At 32.4% G+C, this 20,103-nt stretch overlaps 1 protein-coding gene across 1 annotated transcript in view; it reads right to left on the bottom strand.

The window, feature by feature from the left end:
• The window catches only part of LOC139488564 (uncharacterized), a 221,513-nt gene that overhangs the window by 38,107 nt on the left and 163,303 nt on the right, over positions 1–20,103 (bottom strand). Inside the window, exons 62-68 of the mRNA XM_071274290.1 lie at positions 18,515–18,658; positions 17,654–17,815; positions 14,896–15,060; positions 14,606–14,764; positions 12,126–12,293; positions 6,740–6,895; positions 4,083–4,244 (exon numbers count right to left, since the gene is read on the bottom strand). Coding sequence (XP_071130391.1) covers positions 4,083–4,244; positions 6,740–6,895; positions 12,126–12,293; positions 14,606–14,764; positions 14,896–15,060; positions 17,654–17,815; positions 18,515–18,658 — 1,116 coding nt within the window. The remainder of the gene's footprint in view (positions 1–4,082; positions 4,245–6,739; positions 6,896–12,125; positions 12,294–14,605; positions 14,765–14,895; positions 15,061–17,653; positions 17,816–18,514; positions 18,659–20,103) is intronic.

Below are 20,103 nucleotides of genomic sequence, written 5' to 3'. Positions count from 1 at the left end.
TACATCATGGAAAATAATTTACACTCGATTAAAATATGAATAAGATTGCAGAATATTTTCTCATCTTTCGAAACCACTTTTATGTAAAATAATAAATCTATGAGATGTAACAACACGTGTTTTTATGAACCGCACAATTTATAGACTCAGCTGTCAATTTTGTCAATATCCGGTTCTATTTTAAATGAAAGTGGACTTTCGTTTTGTCGACCTACATACTGCAGTTCAGCCTTTCAATGAAAAGAAATAAAACCTGTAGCACCACAGACTCCTGAGAGTGTCTAAAACTACATTACACACAAACTTTATTCAAGATGCAGCTTAAATTTGGTTGAAATTGGTTCAATAGTTGCAAAGAAGATGTTTGAAATAATTTACACCAGACTAACCAAACTAGTGATGGCAAAACTTGTTATTTTCAACTGACCATAGCAAAAAAACAAGTGCACTACCAAAAAATATTTTTTTCTTCATTAGCTTCTTTCCTAGTCAAATAGACTCAAAAAATCAGATTAATAAAAAAAAGTTAAATTCAAGAAATGTTTGTATCCACTCTTAAGTCATATGAAACCTCAAATTAAAACTAGAGACTCTAAAGAGCCTGTGTCGCTCACCTTGGTCTATATGAATATTTAAGACAAAATTGTGTTTTGGTGATGGTGATGTGTTTGCAGATCTTACTTTACTGAACATTCTTGCTGCTTACAATTATCTTATCTATAATGAACTTGGCCCAGTAGTTACAGTGGAAAACGTTAGTAAAAATTTACAAATCTTATTAAAATTGTTAAAAATTGACTATAAAGGGTAATAACTTCTTAGGGGGTCAATTGACCATTTTGGTCATGTTGACTTATTTTTAGGTCTTACTTTGCTGTACATTATTGCTAAAAGTAAGATCTACAAATAAGTCAACATGACCAAAATTGTCAGTCAACCCCTTAAGGAGTTATTGCCCCTTATAGTCAATTTTTAACAACTTTTTGTCATTTTTTGTAACTTGTACAAAAATCTTCTACTGGGCCAAATTTAACCAAACTTTGCCACAATTATCCTTGGGGTATCTAGTGTCTATGTCCGATGACCTGGCCATCCAATTGAGATGGCCGCCATGGCTAAAAATAGAACACAGGGGTAAAATGTATTTTTTTCCTTATATCTTTGAAACCAAAGCATTTAGAGCAAATCTGACACGTGTAAAATTGTTGATCAGGTCAAGATCTATCTGCCCTAAAATTTGCATACGAATCAGACAACCTGTTAATGGGTTGCTGCCCCTGAATTGGTAATTTTAAGGAAATTTTGCAGTTTTTGGTTATTATCTTGAATACTATTATTGATAGAGATAAACTGTAAACAGTAATAATGTTCAGCAAAGTAAAATCTACAAATAAGGCAACATGACCAAAATTGTCAGAGGACCCCTTAAGGAGTTATTGTCCTTTATAGTCAATATTGAACAACTTTTCGTCATTTTTTTACCTTGTACAAAAATCTTCTTTTCTAAAACTATGGGCCAAATTTAACCAAACTTGACCACAATTATCACTAGGGTATCTATTTAAAAAAGGTTTAAATGACCCTGCTTACCAACCAAAATGGCCAACATCAGTAAATACAGTAACAGGTGAGCGACACAGGCTCTTGAGAGCCTCTAGTTGATAATAATCTTGAATTTTTTTTTTGTTTAGTTAAATTTTTGCCCAGCAGTTTCAGAGGAGATGATTTTTGTAAAAGTTTACGGACGACAAGTGATGAGAAAAGCTCACTTGACCTTTCAGGTCAGGTGAGTTAAAAACAGAAAAATGTCCTTGAAATTACCCATAGCAACGGGTTGTCTGATTCATCTGAAAATTTCAGAATAGAAAGATGTTGACCTGATGAACAATTTTACCTTGTCTGATTTGCTCTAAATGCTTTGGTTTTTGAGATATAAGCCAAAAACTGCATTTTACCCCTATGTTCTAGTTATAGCCATGGCGGCCATCTTGGTTGGCCCAGTCATCGGACACATTTTTTCAACTAGATACCCCTATAATGATTGTGGCCAAGTTTGGATTAATTTGTCCAAACATTTTCAGAGGTGAAGATTTTTGTAAAAGATAATTAAGATTTACGAAAAATGGTTTAAAATTGACTATAAAGGGCAATTACTCCTTAAGGGGTCAACTGACCGTTTTGGTCATGTTAACTTATTTGTAAATCTTACTTTTCTGAACATTATTGCTATTTACAGTTTATCTCTATCTATAATAATATTCAAGACAATAACCAAAAACAGCAAAATTTCCTTAAATTTACTAATTCAGGGTCAGCAACCTAACAAAGGGTCGTCGGATTCATCTGAAAATTTCAGGGCATTTTACCCCTATGTTCTATTTTTAGCCATGGCGGACATCTTAGTTGGTTGGCCAGGTCACCGGACACATTTTTTAAACTAGATACTCCAATGATGATTTTGGCCAAGTTTTGTGTAATTTGGTCCAGTAGTTTTAGAGGAGAAGATTTTTGTAAAAGTGAAAAATGATGGACGCCAAGTGATGAGAAAAGCTCACTTGGCCCTTTGGGCCAGGTGAGCTATGGTGCATATGGTTTTTAAAACTAAATGAAAGTTTTCATTGTAAAACTTATGTACATATACTTTTTTCTGAAGAAAATTCTTTAATTTGTCCACATTTAGAATAAGTTTCCTTTTTTGAATTGCTTGCTTCCAGGAAGCAATTCGTCGAAATATTTTTGGTATGCAAGCGACCTCAGCGTGCTCCTTCTTGTAAAAATCTGATGATCGCAATACAAATGGGTCTGTCATTTAAAGGGGCACTATCTATTAGATATATAAACAAGTGAAACTGCGAGCTACTGCTCACTGATGATACCCCCGCCGCAAGTGGATAATATTAATAGTGTAAAAATATGCAAGTGTTCGGTAAACAGGAAGTTGTCGAGTGATGAATCTGAAAACGCATCACACGGTATAGCTGACTTATATAAATCCTGAAACCAAATTTCAGAAATCCTTGTATTGTAGTTCCTGAGAAAAATGTGACGAAAATTTTCAACTTGGCTATCATGTGTAAAATCAGACAAGTGTTCGGTAAACAGGAAGTTGTCAAGTGATGAATCTGAAAACACATCACACGGTATGGCTGACATATATAAATGTTGATACCAAATTACAGAAAGGGTGGATGTGTAGTTCCTGAGAAAAATGTGACGAAAGTTTCATGGGACGGACTGACTGACGGACGGACGGACGGACTGACAGACAGAGGTAAAACAGTATACCCCCCCTTTTTTAAAGCGGGGGTATAAAAATCAAAAGTATGATTTTTTTTTGTTCAATCATTAATGAAAGTGAAATAATTATGTGCTTTTATCAGCTAAAATGGTTCAATTTTATCAAATTAAGCTAATAAACATTGATAATGAATTATTCACTCGCAAGTGAATAATTCGAACTCATTAAATCCGTATTCATGTGAACTCCAATTTAACCCCGTAGAAAGAGATAGAATGATGCATGCATTGTCTGTGTACAGGTATTTAAAGGAAAAGAATGTCAACATTGAAAGTGAACTAGGTAAATAGTTTGATTAACTGATTAGATCCACACAAAATCCTTCTTATAAAGGTAAAAACGACAATTAACATAATTTTTTAATCTACAATACAAAATTTAACAGACCTATAAAAATCCAATTGCATGATTTGCTTAATCTATTTATATCTATGTTTATGTTTACATCGCTTATATGGTCATAGAAGGTTAACTCAATAGTTAATTAGATGGTGTCTTGGCTAAAATTTACACGAAACGAAGCTACATCTTATTGAGACCATGTCCTGTAAATTGTTTATTTCATACTTTTAAAAGTTTGGAAAAATGATTTACATTCTTATAAATAAAATATGAGAATTTGAGTCAAATTGGTGAACATGAATTTGGCAGCTAGTGCCCCTTTAAATGAACTTTTATCTGATTATACATGTTATACAGGTGCTCAATATCCATGCTTCTTTGTTGATTGTTTACTATAAGTTAAACCAGTCACTTGTTTCATATGTCTTTAAGCAAGTCTTACCTGTATTTTGATAACATATATTAGAACCACCAAAGGCAGTTGTCTGACCACTTGGACACTGTATACATTTTTCTGTTATATCGTGGTTTGTGTAGAAACCTTTAAGACAATCTGTACAGGCTTTAGTAGCAAAATCATACTCCTTTCCAGGATTACATTCCTCTACATTAAAAAAACATATATATAAAAGTTATTTTCCCAGGTTTTTACTTCAGAAATTTTTCTCAACTTCTTGCCAGTTATAGTTTAGTTGACCAGTATTTAAATATCTTAATTTGGTTGCATGCCAAGGTTATCTCAGATATTTCATTTTCTGATGTTTTGACATTTTTGGTCAACTACTATTGTTTACAATGTACAAATACCAAAACACATTAGTATGATCACTTTCATTGTATTACTGTAAATACAGAAATTAATGCGAGGTTTTTATTATTGCGAAAAATGCGACAGAGTTGTAAACGCAATAATTTAAACGAGCATTTTGAAATGTTTTATATGAATTAAACAGGATTTTTCTCAAAATCGTAAAAATAAAAATTGCAGTCTAAAATGACAAAATTGCAATAATAAATGCACGCAATAATTTCTGAATTTACAGTATATGATAGACAATGATAAAATCCTAGGGCAAGGATGGAAAATACCAAATGACAAAAAGTAACTGTAAACAAACTTATTTTTGCGTATACATTATTTCACGTTTTATCCTACTAGTTCCCTTCGCATCTATTTAACTTCACGATTTTCTAATTTACTTGATGTACTTTGATAAGGAAAGATCCAAGTTTTACATATTTGCAACGATTTGTATTCGCATTATTTTTCTACTTGCTCAAGTCGCAAAAATAAATCCCTGGCTAAAAAAATAAATTGGTTTTCAGTATATTGTTGTCCAGGAATATAGTCCCTAGTGTGGACAGTGTGTTACTTGCCAATTTTTTTTATACCCCTTCCAAAGGTATTTCTCCATGTTTGATGCCTTAAATAGCAAGTAGGGGGATGAAATGACACTTGCCAATTTATTTTTTATACCCCTTCCAAATGTATTTCTCCATGTTTTATGCCTCAAATAGCAAGTAGGGGGATGAAATGACACTGTCAAAAAATTTGGGTCATGAATTTTAAAGTAAGGTAGTGATTTGCTCCATCTGAAAAAGGTTAAAAATTAGCACTTCAGAAGCTGTCAAAAGATTTCATGACCCCCTTGACATAAAATTGTCCATATTTTGAGTTAGAGCTGATGAATTTTTCTATAAATTCTATATGATTTGTCTCAAGTAGTACAACACACTGTAACTTGTTTTTAGAGAAAGCATAGGTGGGATTTTTTAAATTTTCATTTATTGTCTAAAAGAAATGCACAACAAAATAATTGTGGTCCCGGGCCATATGAAACCTGAAGTTTAAAATGACCTTTGTCTATAATTACTTGTTTCTTATAAATTGCAGCATTTTTTTCCCTATCTTTTCCAGATAAATCAAATGAAAGTACTTTAAGACAATCAAGTAATAGTTCTTGTAGTTTAATGTAACAAATAATGATGAAATGTTGTATTATTTTCTAAAACTTGTCTTTTCAAATACTTGTAACTCCTTTCAGGTTTGTTTTTAATGTATATTTTCCAGGATTCCAAAAACATTGCAAGCTCGATTGTGTACATATTATATATATAATAAAGAAGATGTGGTATGATTGCCAATGAGACAACCGTCCACAAGAGACCAAAATGACACAGACAAAAACAACTATAGGTCACCGTACGGCCCTTAATAATGAGCAAAGCCCATACCGCATAGTCAGCTATAAAAGGCCCCAATATGACAATGTAAAACAATTCAAACAAGAAAACAAACGGCCTTATTTAAATAAAAAAATGAAACGAAAAATATATGTAACACAAAGATAAATGACAACCACTGAATTATAGGCTCCTGACTTAGGACAGGCACATACATAAATAATGTGGAGGGGTTATAAATATAATCACAAAATTGCAAAATACTATGGTAGAACCAAACTGTACATTAGAATATTCAAAATCACAATTAACAAGAATGTGTCCCCAGTACACGGATGTCCCACTCGCACTATCATTTTCTATGTTCTGTGGACCATGAAATTGGGGTCAAAACTCTTATTTAGCATTAAAATTAGAAAGATCATATCATAAGGAACATGTGTACTAAGTTTCAAGTTGATTGGACTTGCTGGACTTCAACTTCATCAAAACCTACCTTGACCAAAATCTTTAACCTGAAGTGGGATGAACAGACATATGGATGCACGAACTGACAGATGGACGAACAGACGTACAGACCAGAAAACATAATGCCCCTCTACTATAGTAAATAACATAATTTTTTGTTTATAGATTTGTGCCTCCTTACACACATCAGGCAAATGTAATTGTTGTCCGTAATAACTGTTTGTACCATAACCCCCAAGATCAATCCCAACCTTCCTTTTGTGATATTGGAACATTCTGATAAAACTTCATAGAGATCTATTCACCTGAACTAAGTTATTGTCTGGAAACCAAGTGTGTCTTCAGACAACATGATACCAATACATGAACCCATGTAGACAAATGCAGTCAGGATATCAACATTATATCTTATTGTATCAAAATGAGGTATTACTTAGTTGAACATACCTATGCACTCTTCCTGTTTAGTAGATCCAGTTTTCTCTGTTGTGTTACCAATTCCACAGCTGACACAAGTCATTTGGGAGGGCTCACTTTGGTATGTTCCCTTCTCACACACAACACAGCCTGGAGACTGCCTTCTGTAACCTGCTGGGCAATCATCTACAAAATAACCAGACACTATTCTTCATACCCTATGGAAATTTACAGCATATTGAATATCAGTATGGTTGAACACATTTTGCATAGTCAAATATGAATATCTAAATGACAATTCAGGAAGAAGACAAAATATTTAGATTTTAGGTCATGTCACCCGTCACATACCAAACGAAATATTAATAATTTAACTTGGCCTGATGTATATGCACAATAGTAATAAATTTTGAATTACGTGATAAGAGACTACAGGAATTGAAAAATTATCATAAAAGACAAAACTATCCAGTCAGTTTAATTGGCAACGGAATAAAAAATGCATTTAGCATTCCAATCACTGAACTTAGAAAAACAGTATCAATGGATGACAAAAAAGATACACAACAATCAATTCCTTTTGTTATAACTCATAATCCATGAAATCACCAGATCTCTAATTCTGCTAAGGGAATGAAAGATCTAGTCCATGAATCACAGCTTATTGGGAGCCGTCGACAAGCACCAAATCTGAAGAAACTTTTTACACAAGCAAAATTCAGTACACAGAAGGTGGCAGAAATACAAAAATGCTGGGATCCCAGATGCGGAACTTGTGAAATGCTAGAAGTTTGACAAAGCAAAACTCTGAAATCAGGCACAGTAATAAAACCAAATAAAAGCGTGAACTGTAAATCAGAAAATATCATTTATTGTGCTACCTGTCCTACTTGTAATCAAAACTACATAGGTCAAACCAATAGACTAATTGATAGAGTGAGAGTTCACAAACAACAGATAAAGGACCCATCAATAAGAAATTCTCCATGTTCCGAACACTTTGACCAATGTGGAAAGGGACAATTTAAAATCCCTTTTTTAAGATGTAGACCTAAGATAAAACTCCATGTGAAGCCAAGGAACACTATTTTATAGAAAAGTATAAGCCGTCTCTAGATAGGAAGTGAAATTTAGTCCGTAAATTAAAGTCTGTAAAATATACAAACTACCGCATGACTTTTCTATTAAGTAATGTCACAAGTCGTAACTATTAACGATATATAACAATTCTGTCTGATGAACTGTAGGAGATGCGGTGAAAGTGCTAACAGAAACAATGTTTGATTTATGATGTGATTTTTTGTGTTTTTTATTTTTAAACTATATATATATATATACAACTCGTCTAAACATCAACCCAACAATGTTAGATCTGTAAATTTGCTATATATATATACATAATCCTCAAGCAAACTACATTTACTAACATTTATTGGTGGGACTCAACACAAATACAAAACAAGAGGCTGTCACAACGACAGCAAACCGGATTTATTAACATTTATTTGTGTCCTGGCAATATCACAAGAACCATAACTGATGAACGGTGAAAGTGAAAATCGTCAATATCAAATATGACCTGCATTTTGTCATCAGTATCAACATATTAAAATTTGAAAGAGCTTAGGTTGAATGGTTCATGAGTAAATGCAACAACATGAATGGAAACGTCATTTTTTATCTTTCAAGAACCATAACTCCTGAACGGTAAAACAGACAACATTTGTTTGCCGCCCACCTGACCGCCCGCTGTACATCCCCAAATCAATAACCGACATTTTTGTCACAAAAATCCGGTTAATGAATTACAAAGTGGTGATACATTAATTTTTATATACCTGTAACAGACTATTATTTGAACTTGGAATTATTTCTAATCATGGATTTTGCATAATTTCTTGTGCTTGAAATTTTTGATAAATTCCATGTTTATTTGGTATTATAATGTTTTGAACAGTTCATAACACTTTCCATAAAATGTATTTTGTAGATAGTTATGTGCGCAGCACAGTACGTTCTATTGAAAATGTACTATCCTTTTTGTAATAGCAAGTGTTGTGCACAGCACAGTGCGTTCTATTGAAAATGTACTATACTTTTTGTAATAGCGCAGCACAGTACGTTCTATTGAAAATGTACTATCCTTTTTGTAATAGCAAGTGTTGTGCACAGCACAGTACGTTCTATTGAAAATGTACTATACTTTTTGTAATAGCGCAGCACAGTACTTTCTATTGAAAATGTACTATCCTTTTTGTAATAGCAAGTGTTGTGCATAGCACAGTGCGTTCTATTGAAAATGTACTATACTTTTTGTAATAGCGCAGCACAGTACGTTCTATTGAAAATGTACTATACTTTTTGTAATAGCGCAGCACAGTACGTTCTATTGAAAATGTACTATCCTTTTTGTAATAGCAAGTGTTGTGCACAGCACAGTAAGTTCAATTAAAATGTACTATCCTTTTTGTAATAGCACAGCACAGTACGTTCTATTGAAAATGTACTATCCTTTTTGTAATAGCACAGCACAGTACGTTCTATTGAAAATGTACTATCCTTTTTGTAATAGCAAGTGTTGTGCACAAAACAGAACATTAAAGTACAGAATAAACATAGAATTTATTAAAAAATTCAAGCACAAGAAATTATGCAAATAATTAAAAATAATTTCAAGTTGCAATAATAGCCTGTTCTGTCCTAAACCTGGTCTATTGGTGTGGTTAATAGTTGTTTCACAGTTTTTATATAGATTAGAACTTTGGTTTTCCGGGTTTGCATTGTTTTACACTAGTCATTTTAGGGCCCTTTATAGCTTGCTGTGTACGTGGTGCAATCCAAAACTCTTGTGTTGAAGGCCTTGACTAATAATTATTGACTTTTCATACATTGTGACTTGGATGGGGAGTTGTCTCATTGGAATGCATACCACATCTTATTTATCAATGTCTATATGGTAGTTTGTTTTATTTTGGCTTTGCTGCATGAAATATAAAAATTTGTAAGGGTTCTGTGGAACCCAGTGTCTCGCCTACATTTGCTGTTAATAGCTGACTCAACAAAAATGAGGGGGAAAAAATCAATAAAAATATTCCTCTCTATACTATCTTTTGATTGTAAGATGACTGTCCAAGTTTGGTAAAAGACCAGGATAGTTTATGAATCTAATGAATGTTTAAAAAACTATAACTGCAGACTGTATGTAATAATAACTCGAAGATAAAGTAAGTAAAATACGGATAAACGGGTACAAAATTTTAACAAAATTTCTTTCTATATACTAGCTTTTGACCATAAACAAGGATCAGTCCAAGTTTGGTACAAATCCAGGATAGAATAAAAAAGTTATTAAATTTTTTTTTTAAACTTTAGCCAAAGAGTGAATGTATTGTATCATGGAAAAAAAACTTAACTTAGTTGGTCTATGGTGGATAGTTGTCTCATTGGCAATTATACCACATCTTCTTTTTTATATTAAGTCCATTTATAAGTAAAATACAGAAAAAAATGGATTTGTTTTTTCCATAATTATTACTGGATACTATCTTATAATCATAAACAAGCTTCTGTCCAAGTTTGGTACAAATCCAGGATAGTTTAAGAAAGTTATTAAAATTTCAAAAACTTTAACCACAGAGTGAATATTAGTGGACACCCCGCCCCCACCAACGCCGAAAGAATGTAGAATTGCTATGTCTTGCTTTTTTTTACCTAAGTCGAAGGGTACACAAAAAATACACATAAGTGTGTGATAATTGTGCCTAGAAAATATTTTAGCTTCAACACTATACATGTATTACATTTGTATTACTGTTAATTCAGAAATTATTGCTATGTTTTTATTATTGCAAAAACTACAACAGGGTTATAATCCCTATAATTAAAACTCGCATTTTGAATTTTTTTTATTGCAATTATGAGAGCTCACTATCTAATAAATGAAACACGAACCTGTATGCAGATTCTTTTGGAATCCCTATTATTTAACCCACATTTTTGTCTATCCTTGAAAAAACCCAATAATAAATGAACACTTTAATTTCTGAATTTACAGTATATAAAATCTAAACAGAAAATTGTTAATTTTGTATAAACACAATCAGCTAACTCTTTTTCGTTGATAACTTCATGATACAGTTATTCTACAGAGTAGATAATATTTGGTGTTTTTTAAAAGAAAATTGATAACATCTTAGTTTTGTTAAGGTAACTAGCAATAAAATGGCCAAATATATTCTACCCTAACTTTTACTTTTCATAATTTCAAGAATAGTGTCACAGTTAGAAAGAAATAAAATGTAATAAAAACTAAGTTGTTAGAAATAAATAAAATGTAATAATAAACAGCTGCACCATGAATGCATGATACGCCCTTCGTCTTGTGTGAGAAGTTTTATGCAATAATCATAAATAGTCTCTGAGATATGGCCCTTTTTTTTTTACAAAAAACTCAATTACTCTAAATTTAATTTTGAATCATCACCAAAAAATATACAGATCTTTAGATTAATATAGCTTAGAAGCGTGTGAAGTTTTAAGCAATGATCATTAATGGTTTTTAAGATATAATGCAACATGTGAAAAAAAACCTCTTTTTTACAAAAAACTCAATAACTCCAAAATAAAATTTAGAATTATCACCAAAAAGTATACAGATCTTTAGATTAATATAACTAAGAAGTGTGTAAAATTTTAAGCAATAATCATATATCGTTTATGAGATATGGCGTGACATGTGAAAACCCATCCCCCTTTTTTACAAAAAACTCAATAACTCTAAAATAAAATTTTGAATCATCACCAAAAAGTATACAGATCTTTGAATTAATATAATTAAGAAGTGTGTGAAATTTAAAGTAATAATCAGAATTTTTTTTTGAGATACAGCGCGACATGTGAAAAATACACCCCCCCCTGTTTTAGTTAGGGCTATTCCAGAAAAAAATGTATGGGGGTTGGAAGGCACACTATATTAATAATACATGGGTGATGGGTATCAGAGCAACTTTTCACACTATAATGCACTATAAGTCTCAATTACAATTGTCTGGGTGGCAGGTGCAGACAAAAAGTGCCTTTCAACCCCCCCATACATTTTTTTCTGGAATAGCCCATATAAAGTCAAAAACTCAAAAAGTTTAAATCCAGTTATCACCAAAAGGTATACAGATCGTTTGAACATCATAAGAAACAACTATGTTAAGTTTCATAAAATTTGGATAAGCAATTCACAAGTTAAGGTGAGACATGTGGACGCCGGACAGACGTACATTTGTATACCATAATATGTCCCGTCAAAATTTTGACAGCGTATAAAAACTAAGTTGTAACTTGCATAAAAAAAAGAGGAAAATGCTTATGGTAACAAAGCTTAATCATCAAATGATGATGCACAAAAGTAACAATTAAATCTTACCAATACTGCAATCTGCAGATTTTGTAGAATTTGCAAACTCTGTTGTTTTATTAACTATACACTTCGTACAATTTTCAGCATTTCCAATTTTATCCTTATAATATCCAAGAAGACATCCAACACAAACTTTCTTGTCTGAATCAAACTGGAACCCAATAGGACAAATCTCTACAAAGATAACCACCAATAACTATATATGTAAAGAATAACATTTTCTTAATCACCTACAACATTCTCTTAATGAGAACTATTGCTGTCTGAAAATACAATGCATGAATCAGATTCGATGTTTGGGTTTCAAATCAAGAGAATATATATAAAACCGGTATATGTGCATGTTTTTTTTATAGAAAAAATCAGAAATGACTTTTTGAATCTGTTCAAAGTTAAAGAAAACAATGGTTTTATTTGAAAAAGGGCAAAATTCTTATTTAATTTAAATCAAAATCCTGACAATAAGCTTATCTTTCATATATGGAAAAACTCTCTACAAAAGAGGGGTGAAAGATACCAGAGGAACAGTCAAACTCATAAACTGAAAATAAACTGACAGCACCATGGCTAAAAATGAGCAAGACATACAGAGAAATAATAGTACACAAGACACAACATAGAAAACTAAATACTGAGCAACACGAACCCCACCAAAAACTGGAGGTGATCTCAGGTGCTCCAGAAGGGTAAGTAGATCCTGCTCAACATGTGGAACCTGTCTTGTTGCTCATGTTATTACAAATTCAGTAAATGGTATAATTCGGTAGGTGATCTTCATGAAGGGGAAGGGGGTTGTAGATACGATGTAAGAAACATATCCAATATCATCTGTTATTCCATAACGGTCAATCAACTCGTGATGGAGTCCAATTTGATTCTTTAGTGCAGAAAATTAATCTTGTGATGTTACTATGATGTTAAGGTTTAGTATTTGAACTAAATGGGCCATTTCAGGCATAGATTTTGGTCAAAACAGATATGCAAAACTAAGCTTTTATAGTTTTTTACACATTAAAATCTTTTTAAAATACAAATCATAACAAAACATCTTTTAGGGTAAATCTGTTGAGCATATCTTAATATTAATGATCTTAAAATAAGGATATTTTGGCAATCTTTGGTGTTTCAAGAAAATAAATTCTAATGTTATATGTAGGACAAAATTCAATAAACAGCTGCGCCATGAGCGCATGATACGCCCGACGTCTTGTGTGGAAGTTTTATGCAATAATCATAAATAGTTTCTGAGAAAGTTTTAAGCAATTACCATTTATTGCTTTTGAGACACGGGGGGACATGTGAAATGGCACCCTGTTTTTTTTTTACAAAATTTTGAATCAAACCAAAAAGTATACAGATCTTTAGATTAATATAACAAAGAAGTGTGTACAGTTTCAAGCAATAATCATAAATTGTTTTTGAGATACGGCGCAACATGTAAAAAAAAACCTCCCCTTTTTTTTACAAAATACTCAATAACTCAAAAATAAAATTTTGAGTCATCACCAAAAGTATACAGATCTTTAGATTAATATAACAAAAAAGTGTGTAAAGTTTTAAGCAATAATCATAAATCGTTTTTGAGATACGGTGCGACATGTAAAAAACCCTCACCCTTTTTTACAAAATACTAAATAACTCAAAAATGAAATTTTGAATCATCACCAAAAAGTATACAGTTTTTAAGAATAATATAACTAAGAAGTGTTTAAAGTTTTAAGCCATAATCAAGAATCGTTTTTGAGATACGGTGCGACATGTGAAAAAAACACACCCCTGTTTTAGTTACAAAGTGCCGTAACTCAAAAAGTTTTAATCTTATTTTCATCAAAAAGTATACAGATCATTTGACCATCATAAGAAACAACTATCTTAAGTTTCATGAAATTTGGATAAGTCGTTCTCAAGTTACGGTGCAACATGTTTACGCCAGACAGACAGACAGAAAGACAGACGGACGGACACCGGACATTTGTATACCATAATACGTCCCGTCAAAATTTTGACGGGCGTATAAAAATGTAAATACTGATGTCTTGCATGTTCTATAATGTTGTTTGGAAGCATTACATATTACACCTTTTGATAATTAGAATTCAATGGACCAAAGAAGAGGCAGTTTTACACCTTCTACTTTCAACTTCTGGTCATCATGGTCATAAGAGATAATTAACATAAAGACGGTATGTAAATTTGAAAGCCCTTGACTTTACCTATTGAAAATGAATCACCAGAGTTAGTATTTAATTAAATGTACACTTCCATTGATTAGCTATATCACAAATTTGGCACAAGATATTTCACTTTGCTAACTTTTAAAATATCTTTATGTAACCACAGAAAAAGTTATAGTAGACTCAGTGATTTTGCCAAATTATAATCAACTTTAGCCTAATAAATTGGAATAATTCTTTTCTCTGAATAAAGTCTACAAATATAACTATACTCATTAAAACTTTTATATCAAATGCTTCTGATGAACTTACGGTAACAATCTGTTTGATCAACTGTTCCAGTTGAAGCTGTAGTGTACCCTGTCTCACATGACAAACATGTGATCATTCCATGCTCTGGCTGGTATTTCCCAACAGCACATTCCTCACAGTTATTAGATGTAGTTCTTTTATTTCCAGGAATACAGTATTCTAGATAAAAAAACCAAAACAAAGACTTTATAATGACATGATTTCATTAATAAAACTAGACTACATTTTGCCAATTTAAATGCCACACATATATAAAGGATTACAATTAAAATGTACAAAATACCACTCACCTACAGAACATCCATCAGCACTGGTTGTTCCAGGACCAGTTGTTGTTTTTCTAGCAATACAATCAATACAATCTGTATTACCAACAACTGATTTGTAGGTCTTTACAGGACATACTTCACACCGATTAGATGTGGTGTTTTCAAACTTTCCTGGTTCACAATACACTGTAATAGATAACAATAATATATTTTTCCTCAGCTATAAATTAGTTATTATTTGTTGGATACTTGTTAATGTTGAATTCAAGGAGAACAAGAATGTGTCGTGTCTAAAGTACACGAAAGCTCCACTCTTTCTATCATTTTCCATGTTCAATGGACCATGAAATTTGGTAAAAAATCTCATTTGGTATTAAAAATAGAAAGATCATACCATAGGGAACATGTGTACTAAGTTTCAAGTTGATTGGACTTCAACTTCATCAAAAACTACCTTGACCAAAAACTTTAACCTGGAACTCACACTTTCATTTTGTATGTTCAGTGGACCTTAAAATTGGGGTCAAAAGTCTAATTTGGATTTTGAATTAGAAAGATCATATCACAAGCAACATGTGTACTAAGTTTCAAGTCGATTGGACTTCAGCTTCATCAAAAACTATCTTGACCAAAAACTTTAACCTGAAACAGGACAGACGGATGGACGAACAGACGAAGGAAAGAAAGGACGGACACACAGACCAGAAAACATAATGCACCTCTACTACCGTAGGTGGGGCATAAAAACAAGGTAAATTATGAGTTTACAACAATATGTAGAATTCTTAAAAGCCATGAAATCATGTATACAGGAACATTCAATTTTTCTTTAATCGATAAAATAAAACTAGATTTCTTCAATTTATCTGAATGTCAGTAAGATGCACATCTCATGCAGTTGATGGCAGTTTAAAAAAAAAACAAATAACCACAAGAAATGTGCTGTCTAATTGACAGCAAACAAGCTAGGCCATGCTGTCATAAAATTTTGGATTACAATTAATGAACTCAGACTCAGAATATGGCATATCAAAACACTGAATCAATTGGTGTTTCAAACACAAACTTTGTAATCTGAGTACTGAGTATAGTTTATGAATGTAAGTTCAGGTTTTCTGTATAAAGAAGGCAGGAGGGGGAGATTTTGTGTGATGACATTTTCAAGTTAAATATATGACCTATTTACTTATCCAATTCATTGTTATAATCAATACAGTGTTGTTTTTTTTTTTACTTTTTTCAATACCTATTCTGAGTCTCATAATTCGTAACATTCCATGTTTAGATTGTTTTGCAAATCTCACACTAAGCATGCTTATAAACATCATACAGACCACCAGAAGAAATTGAAAAGTTGATTGAACATGATGTGCAAAATGAAGATTGATTGCACTGATCGATTGATTGATTCTTGCATTCAATCTGCTTGACATTTTGATTTGCAGTTATTCATTCCTTTTTTTTTACACTACCACATGGTCCAGAAAAAGATCTCTATCATGTTGGAGTTGACATAGCAGATTACTTATAAATCAAATATAAAATCTAATGACCATAGTTTTCAAATAATCACTGATATATTTATTTCTATTGACAGTAATGAAAAAGCCAGAGTTACAAAGGCAGGTCATTCCAGGTAAAAATGTCTGAATGCAGGAAATTTTCAGAATTTTGTTGTATGAGAAAAGACTACACTCTCAAACGGGGACTGGTTGGCAGGTATGTTTCTAGCCTGTGTATTGCTCTTGCTGTCATATAGACTGTGAATCGCTCCTGCTATCATATTAAAACTGTGTATCCCTCCTGCTATCATATTAAAACTGTGTATCGCTCCTGCTATCATATTAAAACTGTGTATCGCTCCTGCTATCATATTAAGACTGTGTATTGCTCCTGCTATCATATTAAATCTGTGTATCGCTCCTGGTATCATATTAAATCTGTGTATCGCTCCTGCTATTATATTAAAACTGTATCGCTCCTGCTATCATATTAAGACTGTGTATCGCTCCTGCTATCATATTAAAACTGTGTATTTCTTCTGCTATCATATTAAAACTGTGTATCACTCCTGCAATCATATTAAGACTGTGTATTGCTCCTGCTATCATATTAAGACTGTGTATCGCTCCTGCTATCATATTAAGACTGTGTATCGCTCCTGCTATCATATTAAATCTGTGTATCGCTCCTGCTATCATATTAAGACTGTGCATCAGTCCTGCTATTATATCAAAATTGTATCGCTCCTGCAATCATATTAAATCTGTGTATCGCTCCTGCTATCATATTAAATCTGTGTATCGCTCCTGCTATTATATCAAAATTGTATCGCTCCTGCAATCATATTAAGACTGTGTATTGCTCCTGCTATCATATTAAGACTGTGTATCGCTCCTGCTATCATATTAAAACTGTGTATCACTCCTGCTATCATATTAAAACTGTGTATTTCTTCTGCTATCATATTAAAACTGTGTATCGCTCCTGGTATCATATTAAGACTGTGTATTGCTCCTGCTAATATATTAAAACTGTGTATTGCTCCTGCTATCATATTAAGACTGTGTATCGCTCCTGCTAATATATTAAAACTGTGTATTGCTCCTGGTATCATATTAAGACTGTGTATTGCTCCTGCTAATATATTAAAACTGAGTATTGCTCCTGCTATCATATTAAGACTGTGTAATCGCTCCTGCTATCATATTAAGACTGTGCATCAGTCCTGTTATCATATTTGCATCAGTCCTGTAATCATGTTTAAACTAATACTTACAAACATTACAATCCTGTTCACTAACAGATCCAGATCCTGCAGTTGTGTTACCAGCATCACAAGATGTACAAGTATTATCATTTCCACGTTCATCTTTATATTTCCCAACTTCACAAGGAACACAGATTCCCATGTCCTCATATAAACCTTTATCACAAAACGCTGAAAAACACAAAAAATTAAATATGTGAATATTAAAGATATTCGCTCCTTCTACCGAATTCCATGATTATGTTAGAAATCTCTATCTGTTATTCATCACTTGTGCACCAAATATCTGCTCATTATCTAAAGACATAATGAAGCAAAATTTCATGAACTCAAAAGACTCTATCCTTTCATTCTATCATATTTCAATTTTGGATAAAACCCTAATTTGGACTATATTTTTTAAACACATCATACAGAAACAAAGTTTATATATCAATGATTTTACCATCAAATTAATTAAAGAATACAATGTTTATAAATGGGGAATATGTCCATTGGGACAGATGCAGTCTGCACCAAAAACTTTTTCAACTACTAGTCCGAAGACCAATATCCTGACATTTTTCTTATTGGTCCAAACAAAATTTTGCAAAAACTTACTAGTCCGAATGAAATTTTACTAGTCTGGGGCATCGGACTAGTGGCTAACCGTGCAGACTGCAGATGATGTCCCTGCTTGCATTTAAATGTAAAAAAGGGATATTATTATATCAAGAACATATTTGAGATTTCATCCAATTAAAAACTTCTTGTAATTCAGTGAAAAAGAAGCAAGTTGAGGTGAAAGTTTATTAGTTTTTCAATATTCCTTTGAACATTTATAGAGACCATACTTAGTCTCATTAAAATGCATTTAATGATCAAACTTACTTTCACTACATGCATCATGTGCAGCATTGGAAGTATAGTTGCCTTCACATGCCATACAGGCTGCTATCCCTTCTGTCTGTTTGATGTAGTTAGTCTGACAGTCAGCACAACTAACATTTCCTTCTTGACCTTTAGGGCAGTAAACTACAACAGACAATAAAAGATATGAACCAAACTTTGTTTGTGATTTTTACGAATTTTTTTCTTGAAAATATAATATAAAAGTATACTTTTTACATGATAAGGTTTTTTAATGCATACACCAGAAATTTTGCCAGCAATTTTTATGTATCTATAACTGTCAAAAATATCATAGCAATTTTCAAATGTTAATAACTGTATCCTAAAGAGAGAAATCATGAACAAATGTATATTTAACCTTTACTACATTGCAGAATTTGCTGTAGCTGTCTCCTAATAAATGATAAATTTCAAACCCTTAAAACTCTATGAAAATTTTTACTTTAGCTGGCAGCCATTATAAAATTGTAATCAGCTTAAAAAATAACTATAATGACCCTCAATCATGGTTTCAGAATTATAAATATAAAAAGAAACCCTTCTAAGATGGTCATGGACCATACAGCTCAAGGCAACACAAGTAAAAAGGACTTTGTATGTCAAATGTATGTTAAAGATTGATTGATTGTTGTTGGCTTAATGTACAGAGTAAGGTACTTTGCCATCAATTATTGTTTCATTATGTTCGGTGGTTCTTAAGAAAAGTCAATTTTAACAAAATCAAGAACACAGACTATATGGTCATGCTACAGATGCAAAGTGATGACTTTAGTCCAGAAAGATAAAAATATTTAGTATAATCAAACAGAAAGTTGCTATACAACACATACAAATAACAACTCATTATCAATAATCAAAGCAAACCTTTATCTCTGTAACATGTAACAAAAGATACTGGCTGAAGAGTATACAATATGATTGCAGGATACTCTTAGGATGCACTCTGTGGGATGGGGTGTGACAACCCTAGTACAAGAGTCAGTGATATTTCATAGAGACATTGACCAGCTTGTAGAAAGATGACTGCTAGGCTACTATTCAAATACCTTGAAAAGTCAGGTGCAAGTATAATGGTCCTTCATACATTCTTGGACCAGCTTAAAGAAAGATAGCTATTTTGATACTATATATGTAGGACTCAAATCTATGACGGGTTCCAAATCTATGGCAGTTTCCTAATCTATGGCAAATGTGATGCTACAAACGCCAAACAACTCAAATCTATGGTAGATTTTTTTTTCCCGTAAATCTATGGCAGATCTTTGAAATGCATCACAATTGAATAACGTCATTTTACATCGTCAACCCTGCAAAAGTTTGCGGAACCCATAGATTTGAACACAATTCCAGAAATATGCATTTCCCTTGACAACAATTTGAGGATAGTCTCAAGGAGGATGTGACCTATTACTAGTATCCAGAAGGCAGACGAAATGTGCTATATCGGCCAAAGCTTTTTTCATCAAATTTTTAGAGAAAGGAGTTATAGAAAACATTTTACTGTCTACGGCTGGCAAAGTTTATAACATGTAAGATAAAAAAACGAATATCAATTTGATTTAAATCGT

This window comes from Mytilus edulis, chromosome 9 (genome assembly GCF_963676685.1).
Source record: "Mytilus edulis chromosome 9, xbMytEdul2.2, whole genome shotgun sequence".
Lineage (NCBI taxonomy): Eukaryota > Metazoa > Mollusca > Bivalvia > Mytilida > Mytilidae > Mytilus > Mytilus edulis.
The sequence above is the reverse complement of the archived record's forward strand: the minus strand, read 5'-3'. Positions and strand labels throughout refer to the sequence as shown.